The following is a 10,623-nucleotide window of genomic DNA, read 5'->3' as shown; positions in this document are numbered from 1 at the left end:
GCTCCGTCACTTACTTGATTATTCGTTCTGTTTTCGTACAGCAGCCATTTTCACATTGCCTCACAAATGTCGCCATTGTCTTAAGGCGTTTCCGCTGCCATTTCTGTCATTTTTTCCTCTCTTACGGCCAAGGCAAAAAGTCATTTATATGGATGTGGGTGTGTGCGGGTGGTGTATGTATGGGTGTATGAGATTCCCACCCTAACACACTGTCAGATGAAAGGACAAGCCGTCCGCAAGCCAAAATCAATTATGGGAAAAATTACCAGTAGTTGGGCTAAATGGCCTTTATTCGGAGAGGAGGGATTCGAATTCAGTTTCGTTTTCGCTTTTTGGGATGTAAGTTTGTGCCTTGCGAATTTTCCACTAGAGCTCCCTTTGTGAGCTGGCATTTAAACCGGCCTTCGTCCTACGTCCTTTGTACCTCCTCCCTTTGCAACACGAAAAAAAAAGGGGAAAATGAGCTGAAATCTGAGCGCGAGTACGAGCACTTGGTGCATTCGATTATGGCGTCCGCGGAGCACCCGTTACGGCCCTTTCCGGTCTGATTTCGCCAGGAACCCCTCCCCCCCTTCCGTTTGCACCCCCATTTCGGCTCCACTTCCTCCATTCTCTTCCTGCCTCCCCCTCGCCCGCTGCATGCGATATGCATGAGTTGAGCCAATGTGGCCATTCCGGCTGATGTACACGGAGCACGTAGCATGCTAAAACAAAGTTAATTAGATTTGCGGCAAGATGCCCATTATGGCTTGAATGGTGGGGGTAGGATGGGGGTCAGGCAATAGCCCTTTTAATGTCCGGAGTGCAGCTGGTTTTTCAGAATTTCCTTTTCATTGGCTTTGATGAACTAGGGGTTTCGGGCAATTCAACATGGAAGCACCGATTACCATGGAAAATGTGCAAAATCTGGAACATTTTGTTTTTCAATTTAAAAATTGCTAACTTGATTACGCGTTTGATTGATTACTTCCCTAAATTAAAATTGAATTAAAATACATTTATTTATGATACAAATTTGAGGCACTTTTGACATATTTTTCTCGGAAAATTTCTCAAAAAAAGTTTTAGTTTTAGACATTTTTGAATAGATAAATAACCACTTTAATAAATTTCCAAGCCCGTTCATATCTCTTGGGATTAAACTGCATTTTAACTTAAAGTTCAGAAAGTTTACTACATTTCAGGCAAACATCACTTCAGCTACAAAGTGGTAAAATTGTAAAAGTAAATTTGGCAACAATCGGATTATACTGCATTTAGGTAACAAGAAGACTTTTGCCCAGCTGCAGATAATCTCGTTCCGGGTGACTGTGACGGGTATGTGGCAGTCGAGGATTCCCCTTCCGGTTGCATTTTTCCTCCCATTCTCCTCTTTTCTACTTTTTTTCCTAACGTTTTGTGTGGTTTATTCGTCTGGATGGGCTTGGGGCAATTACCGTGCTTAATGGCCTCCAAAATGTTTGCAAAGTCGGCACCCATCTTCATGCAGAGAAAGAAATTATGTACTTAAGAAGATTATACAAAGTTTTACGAATTTTCGTAAGAATTTCTGTGCGATAACATTTTTCTGTGTGGTAAAGATAATTAAGTAGAACCATCTTAAGATTAACTCTTCTTTATTTGAAGCGTATACTTATATTTCCAATGCTCATTAAGCCTTGATTGTAGGACATAACACTTGACTGCAGGCTTGGATTTAAGCTTTAAGAATACAAAATTTTCCTTTTCTGATTGCAAATCTAGTTCATGTAAAAATTTACATACTCATAAATAAAAAGAAGTAGAATATTAGAGTTTAGTTTTCCCAGTGCAACACGGGCAACTTCCCCGTTCTTAAAGTAACTGGCGTAACTTTTTTATATTTACGAGCTGAATGCATCTCAACGTTTTTACATCTTCTTGCAGTTTGGCGGCTAATGCATCTCGTCGTGGATAAAGTTATACCATTACGGCGGAGCTCTGCTCCTACATATGCAAATGCCAGCTTGTTAGCGACAAAACTTGAATGATTGAAAATGCAAATTGCGAGTGCATCTGACTTGCGGCATGGATGGTTGTTGCAGGTGCAGCAAGGACGACAGCAACAAATCAAGGACACCGCAAATTAAGCCACGACGACACAACCGTTAAAGTGGCGGAAATGACACAGTCAAAATGTATCGTTGCAAAAATTGGTTTTGTGCGCGCAGCAACAACAACAACTATGTGGATGTGGCACTAAGTGACCCGGCAGCAACAGCAGCAACAGCAAGTCGCAATAATAGCGCCAGCAACAACAACAACAGCAGAAGCAACAATTGCAACAACAGTAGCATCGGTAATACCAGCAACAGCAGCAAAAGCAATCAACAGACAAACGCCGCCACAGCGGGTGGTTTTAGGGGTACAGGTGCCATACCCGGCGCTGGTACACACTATCCCAATCACCCCAACGCCACCCACTCCGCCTCATTTGGCGCCGCCGATGAGCCATCGCCGCCACAGGCCCATGTGGTCACCTTTCTGGACGATACGGCCAGCGGCAGCAATAGCGGAGCCGTGACCAGCAGCCGCCTCGTGACCACCGCGGAGCTTCATCAGGCCCACATGCTGGAGCACCACTCGAATCTGGACGCCATCGAGCAGGCGGATGATTTCATCTATGGCCCCGGTGCAGGGTTGTCGCTGTGCGACGACAGCCTGCCATCGGCCAAAAACTGCTATCGACTCGTTATGCTTGGGTACGTATACGACACGTTGGTCGCACGGTTGAAAAACAGGTGGTGGGGTGTTTTTTTTTGGAGGTGACTGCTGCCACTGCAACTTGAAATTGCCAGTCATTTCCAAGAGTTTTTAAATTTGTATTTTATAAAAAGATGGAATTGCAAAGAATTATTGACAGAGAATTGTTTGTTCTGAATTTAATTTGAATTCATAATTTTTAAATCAAACTAAAAGGAATCATATTTCAAAACCCTAAAAAAATGAAAGAAAAAATATGATGGAAGATATTAAATTATTTAAAATATTTCTTTATTTAATTTGACGACTTTTTGATATAAATTTGTACATATTTTCGCCAACTTAGTCATATAAATCATAATACAAACCAAAAGAGTCAATTACTGTGTACTACACTCTACACTTCTACCTCAGTCCGACTTAATTCTGCAGTGTTAAAGTTCAATGGATAGAAATGACTTGACCAGAGACTTGGCCACTGGCCAGCGTCAATCAGATTCCCAATCTCAAACCCAATCTCGTTTTCTAATTTCCATTTCCCGTGCAGCTCATCACGCGCCGGCAAGTCGTCGATTGTGGCACGTTTCCTGGGCAATAGGTTTGAGGAAGCCTACACGCCGACCATTGAGGAGTTCCATCGCAAATTGTATCGCATACGGAATGAGGTCTTTCAATTGGATATTTTGGATACTTCTGGCTATCATCCGTTTCCCGCAATGCGTCGTTTGTCATTTCTAACTGGTGAGTGAGTGACGTCTTGGCCATCAAATAGTTGCATGTGTGTGCCGGCATTCGGGTCAAGCCAGAAACGCACGTACCATCACTTAAGTTGTCGACCGCCTTCATTGGGTGCCATTTAATGTCCTATAAATTATCATAAAAATCAGGCTCAGCTGCTGGCGCCCAAAAAGTTGGGCTCTATACCCTTTGAAGGGATATTCACGGAGTTGGGGTCACTCTGGTAAGCCAAGGGTGTCGTTAAAATTCAAACTAAAAGACCTGCACCTATAATTAGGTTTCTAGAACCTTGAAAGTAAAGTCCTACAAATTAGTTGTTTGTTATGTATAATTTATTTAGGGGGAACTCCGTTATGAAGGAAAATATGTATATCATATATTATTCAAGCCTTGTTAAGGAGATTTCTAATAATATAATTAGGCCTATTGGTATATACAAATTAGATTATAGTAAATTATAGACATTACTTTTACTTTAGAGAGTTGAGAAGCAAAAACCCCCTAAGCATTTTAACAACATCTTTATATAGAAAAAGCCTCGCTTATCCAATTCTTTTTCCACAATTTCTCTTTGGTTACTAATAAAAATACTTTATTTATTGTTAAGTCACGCCCTCGCAAGAACTTAGTTTGACTCATAATGGCGTACGAATATATAAATAAATATGAATGGCTAACAATAAGTAGGGTATTCATGTATCAGTGCCATGCAGCTATCGATTTTCCCATTCCTGATTTTCGGTGAATCCGAATTACCCTAAACAAGTCAGACCCACACACAGACACACACGCATAATCCCGAGCACATTAACATAGGGGAGATGAGCTTCAGATGTCAGGAGCGTTTTATATAGTGTCTGGAAAATTGCGAGTGCGTAGGTCATAGATACGGGGACCATAAATAAGCAATAAATTTGCATTTGCTAAATCAAACGGCGATTAATGTCTCCCTTTATGGGTTTTCGGTTGCGCTTTTGCAGGGGACCTCTTCATCCTAGTCTTCAGCATGGATTCCCGCGAGTCCTTCGAGGAAGTGGTTCGCCTGCGGGAAAACATACTGGAGACCAAATGGGCAGCTCTCAATCCGGGATCTGGGTTCAAAAAGAAGAGTCTTCCCAAGATTCCTATGATTTTGGCAGGCAATAAATGTGATCGCGATTTTAAGTGAGTAAAAATAATTAATATACATAAATATAATGCATACTAATTTGCGTAACTATGATTTATCTCCTAGAACTGTCCAAGTGGACGAGGTGATGGGCTATATAGCTGGCCAGGACAATTGCTGCACTTTTGTGGAGTGCTCGGCGCGACAGAACTACCGCATAGATGACCTCTTCCACTCGCTCTTCACGGTGTCCAATCTGCCGCTGGAAATGACACCCAATCACCACCGCCGACTGGTGTCCGTTTTTGGGGCACCATCGCCCCTGCCGCCCCATGGATCAGCGGTGGGCGGGACCAAGAAGAACGCATTGTCCATCAAGCGACGTTTCAGCGATGCCTGCGGAGTGGTAACCCCGAATGCCCGACGCCCCAGCATCCGGACGGATCTCAATCTGATGAGGTCCAAGACGATGGCCCTCAATGAGGGCGAGGGCGTGAGGGCCACCTCGCGCTGGAACCGCTGCGTCCTGATGTAGGAACTGATCAGGGCCGTGTGATAGTAGTGTGGAGAGGCGGATCCTTTTGTTGGAGGAGGGCCTATCAAAGCCCAGCAACTAATTTTAAACGCAGCGTTTGGGTGATTTCGATATTTTAGTGTAAATACTCTCGTAAACATGGCGCGGCAAGTGTGTTGAAACTATTAGTTATTTAATTATGCATTTGTGCGCTTTCTCGTCGTACTTGTTTTACGATATGCATAATTGAATGATAAAGCACCCACTCAACTCTGTCCAATCTGAATTCCTCAAATGCACTTTTCACTTTTATTTTCGGCATTAAGTTTCCCATTTAAATTATATTTGTTATTATGATCGTTGTAATTGCACATTTACTTGACGCACAAATAGACACATTTAAAGAAAACGCAAAAAGCAGAGGACAATAATGTTAAAACGTACTTGGAATTGCTGGATTTGTAATTGTTATTCAAATTTAATTTCTAGATTTAACCAATTGAATTTCAATGAATTTACATTGCATTATATTTTAGTGTTATCGTTGATTGTTAAAGATATCCAAATTCGTATTAGAAATAACCATTCTGTTCTCAAATCCAACTAAACCCCTTTCGAAAGATTGCATATCAGCCAAAACTGGAACCGAAAAACACCGAATCAAAATGGAAATCTTGACCAACTAACATACTAACTAACTCTACTGTAACACATGTACACCGATCGAAGCCAACCTAAGCCTACCACCTATGGTTAACTATACTGCATAATGAAAAACTTATGAATGCAAAAAACATATAAGATACACACTTCTAGCGTTAAACCGAATTTATCAGATCTGTTCCTGATTCGATTCCGCGATCCAATCGGGAACAGCTCCGTGTACGTTTAGCAAATTCGAGTTTCAATGTAACCTAAGCAACAGCAACAATTTTCGCGAGTTTAACATTTATCAAAGTATTATCGATAATGGAATTACAAAACATATGCGTTTCAGCGCGGCTTGAAACCAAGACCAAATGATTATTCTAGCTATACAACAAAAAAAACTACATACATACTTACTTACCAGTGGCATAAATGCTAACCCTAATATATGTATTAACTTACCAGTTATTGAAACAAAACAAAACAAATATAAAAAACAAAACAAAGTGCAAATATTTACAATTTTCGCGTTGGGCCAAAGTGCACGAATATAAAAAATAAACAAATTTAAGTAAGGAATTTAGTAACCGGAAGATTCTGGCGAATATTCGCTGAAGTTATAATGATTTACTATTAACCATTAAAGCTAACTTTTGAATGCTTTGGATTTGCATTATTTATTTACATATTACGATTGAATTACGATTAAATAAAATTTAAAACAACTAACGGGATGTGGTGTTTTTACTTTATAATGGCTGTTGTAAAAAGGAAAGTTTTGAGCTTTTCGAAGGAGCAGAACTTGGATGGAGCTTCAGGACTTACAAGGATATCCGGTTCATAGTGATGTGCATTTTGGTTCACAAGGAACCAGTAAGGTTTTGTACTATTTAATTTGCAAAATATAAACGATAATTGGGCGAGCTTTATAATATTTATAGTTAGGAAATAAAATAATTTATTATAAATAATAAAATAACTTATCTTAAGAACTATATAGAAATAAAATAAAAATAAATACTACAAGATTAATTTGTAAATTTTACAGTAATATGTCATATGATATAGGCTTATAAATGTTGTTAAATTTGTTAGATATGAAAGATTTTTTCAATTTACCTTTCTTTTTAAGAAGCAAAGAAAAGAGCTTTGGTTCAAGAATCAGTTAAGTTTTCCTGTGACCTGTTTCCCGCAGCAAAAGCTTTCCATTTTCCCCAATCTTTTCACAGGATATATTATAAGCTCTGAAAAGTTATTTTAAAAATCCGTTTCTGACTAAAGCTCAAAGGATTCTACTCACTAACTAACCAGAGCATATTTTGTTTATTAATAAACATGGCTGCCCCGCAGTTCTCTTGACCAACATGACCGGATCTGCGTCACACCTGGCGTATACTTGATGTCACGGCACATCCGCTGTCATTTCAGCACAACAACAAATCACAGCCCGAAGTCAGGTGACAACAGCAACAATCTACCGCACATTGGCCCGAATTACAAGACATTTTCGTTGGGAAAAATTTATGTTTTGCAGACGCGACGAGCACGGTCCTAAATAATTGCCAGTTTGCCGGGCTGAAAGAGTAACAGGAGCACGTGCACGTGGCGATGATGCCGACACATTTACGCCCAATTGAACAATTTTCCGGGGCGTTGGGGAGGGGCAAAAAAAAAGGGGGAGAAAGCCGGAGAGCTGGAACAACGGGAGAGCGGCGGAGAGGGAAACGAAGCTCACCCATGTGGCTGGAGGGCATCCGCTCAAAAGTGCAGTCAATTTTAATTGCTTGTCCGATCGCAGACAGGGGCTATTAATAGGCTTATGGCCGGCATGATATAGCGACGGCTTTCGGTGGCGTTAGCAGCCGCTCGCTTATGCAAGTGGATTGCCATTGCAGCTGCACTCGATAATCGCTGCCATGAACTACGGACACGAAGCCAGGCGGAGCCAGGCACCCAGGCACCCAGGAGCCCCTACCCAGGACCTCCCCTGATACCTAATACAATTTGCATATGAAATTTCCGTCTGCCAATTACAATTCCGGCCAAAATAGATTAGTTCCCAAAAAGCCAAATCATAATTTTAATTATGTATTATGTATTTCGAGGGCTGCACGCGCCTCGACTGCTAATTAAAAGTTAAGCATTTTAGCATTATGATTTGATTGTTTTATTTGGATTTCCCAATCAGCTAGCCTCTGGTTAGTTTAATTAGCAAAAGATGAGTACGAATTTGGGGGGCGTGGCCATTGCAGTGCACCTGAACAGGGAACTGGTGGTAAATGCTGGGCACCTGAGGTGGCAAATATTTGCCCAACAGCAAAATGGAAAACTTATCGCACGTTTTCGCAGCCAGACTTTGCTCAGTGCTGTTTAACTATCAGTCGCCCGGGCCAAAAGAAATGGAGAGCGGAAAAACTTTCTATGTAAACAGGGAGTCGTGTTGACGATGCCGTCTTTAAGTCAACTAAACCTGTTCACTAACAACAAGGAGTGGCACTGGAAAATATCAGAATATTTAGCAGAAAATTTAATAAAAATAGTATTAATAGAAAAGTAAAACCGCAATAAAAGCGTAGTAATTGCAGAAGCTTTGTATATACCATATTTAATAGCTACCATTTATACATTATTTCAAAGGCATTATTATTTATAAATATTAAATGTAAGCTATTAATCTAATATTATATATTAATTAGTATTAATTCTCTCCTATGCTCTTCTCATAATATTTGTTTTTTCAGTGCACTTGTTGGCACTACCGCTATCGTTGGCGTATTTGCTTATTGTGTTTGTAAACATTGCTAACAACTTGAGTAATGCCGGCGACAATGCCAGTATTGCCACTTGCCACTCTGCCACACCCGCGCCCGCAGCTACAGCTACAGCTAGAGTTACTGCCACGGCGACTACACCTACGCCTGCAACTGCTAATAGAGATGAAGGGGAACCACCATCGCTGCCACTGCCTTGCAAGTTGTAAGTGCCCAAGTTTTTCAATTAAAAGTTGCTACCTTTTGTGTGTTACTGCGGCGGCATAACATAAATACGCATGTGTGCACACACCCTCAGTGCCTTCGAATGCGACTATGTGTGTTTATATTCGCGTACGGATATTTGCTGACTTTTTACCTAATCACGATGCCTCCTGATATATGTATATCAATAAGCCTCAGGGCAGAACGGAGGAGGATCGTCTGCATTATAAATCAACAGAAAGCTGAAAAACCAACCGAAGAACAAACAAACAAGCAAACAAACGAATAAAGGAACAAACGGTGAACGACAGGTGTTGAAGTCGAGGGCATTATAAATTCATACGAAAAAATACCGAAACGTCAAACAAATTGCAAGTTTTCAGTTGCATTTCCGCAAAACGTAACTGAAATAATACGTTGCCGGCAACGCAGCAAAGTATGCAACAAAAGCCGATGCCGCAGCTCAGGCCCCAGCTTGGGCCAGAGTTGGTTTCTACCTTCGTGGTTATCGGATGGCGGGGCACACGGACAAATTGAAGGTAGGCCATGTAGCAGCCCAGAGCAATGTCTTCGACTTGCGGCACGCCCCTTGCCTCACCTTTGCCCTGGCCCTTTTCCCGATTTGCCCGCCTTTCCCAGCGAGCTTTCCTCGCTTTTCCTGCTCGCATGACAAGTTGAAATGTTGACGGCTCACTGACATTGTCTGCCAGTGTATACGTGCCCTGCTGTATCGGTGCACTGAAAGAAAATGTATGAATATGATACAATTTCCCTAAATCAAATTAAATATATATATAAATGGAAGCGGATCTAGCAAGTATTTGAATCTTTTACCCTTTTCTTAATGTATCGATATATTAATTATTTTTTAGTTAGTATAGTATAGTATTTAATTTTTTTCAGTGCATGTGAGTATGAGTATGAGCTGCATGCATGTATGAATGATATTGTGGCTCGACGTGGCTGCTCTACAAGAATCTCATACAAAGTTATGCAAATTCCGATTCCGCTGTCGCTGTCGCCGCTGTGTTGACGTCGCGAGGACTCTGGGATGTGGGCTGTGTCCCAGCTACTGTGGAACTGTGGGCGTGGCATCGGTTACTGCGGTTTTGGCATGCATAATTGTTGGTTTTTAGTTACACGTGAGTCGGCCGTGCAGCCCCAACTCTTAGTCCCGTCCCACCCGAGGCATATATTCATACGTGTTATTTGTTTGGCTGTAATTGTCTGTCTTGGCTACGGCTAGCATTCAAGCGATTAAAAATTAAATACTGGCCTTAATAAAGGCTAGCCTACAAATGAAAATATGATATATATAAAGGAAAAGGTAAGCAACTGACATGCAGTTATTAAAAATATATTACCTATTTTTAGAGACACAAGTAAACCGAGAACCCAATAAGGTTTCATAGAATACAATATATTATTCTGTTGAACTTGAAGTGGTGTAAACTCCACAGTCTCATCTGCCTTGATTAGAACCCATTCATAACTCTCTGTAATTCGAAATTCCCAATGGCCATGATAGATTGTAAATCACATGCGGGCAGAGCAATAATCATTTCTCAGACATTTGCTATTTTCGTGTCCCTCACCTTGGACTAAAAAGCCCCCTAGTATCCATTCTAGTATCCTAGAATCCCTCCCTGATAGTAACCCTCGGCAGGACCCACAACTGGAGGCTATCATCAAAAAACAATTCTCTGCGTTGCGTCCGCAAAATAATGGACGTTAGGCTGCGCGTCTTGATAAGCTAAATGATAAATTGTTTTTATTCGTGACATATGTACGCGCTGGCCATGTGTGTGTGTGCGGACTTGTTACGGATGCTGCATGCGTATGTGTGTGGGAAAGTTGTTTTGTGTTTTTCCTGGTTTCAATGAAAAAAAGAAGAGAAGATCCAGCGGCAAAAGAAAAAC

The 10,623-nt window shown here is 41.1% G+C and overlaps 1 protein-coding gene across 6 annotated transcripts in view; it reads left to right on the top strand.

The window, feature by feature from the left end:
• The window catches only part of LOC110186799 (GTP-binding protein Rhes), a 30,817-nt gene extending 24,362 nt beyond the window's left edge, over positions 1-6,455 (top strand). For 2 of the 6 annotated variants that reach the window (XM_086829728.1, XM_086829730.1), the window contains exons 2-3: positions 1,906-2,720; positions 3,269-3,907. In XM_086829728.1, coding sequence (XP_086685854.1) covers positions 2,155-2,720; positions 3,269-3,470 — 768 coding nt within the window. In that variant the 5' untranslated portion in view covers positions 1,906-2,154 and the 3' untranslated portion in view covers positions 3,471-3,907. Of the gene's footprint in view, positions 1-286; positions 340-1,184; positions 1,318-1,786; positions 1,839-1,905; positions 2,721-3,268; positions 3,908-4,439; positions 4,624-4,693 lie in introns of those variants that run through there. The other 4 variants (XM_020956083.2, XM_086829731.1, XM_086829729.1 and 1 more) reach the window with 4 other exon arrangements.
• Positions 6,456-10,623: the final 4,168 nt, after the last annotated feature.

This window comes from Drosophila serrata, unplaced genomic scaffold, assembly GCF_035046125.1.
Source record: "Drosophila serrata isolate PLE 108 unplaced genomic scaffold, ASM3504612v1 contig_217, whole genome shotgun sequence".
NCBI lineage: Eukaryota > Metazoa > Arthropoda > Insecta > Diptera > Drosophilidae > Drosophila > Drosophila serrata.
Note: the sequence above shows the minus strand (reverse complement) of the source record. Positions and strands in the feature narration are given on the sequence as shown.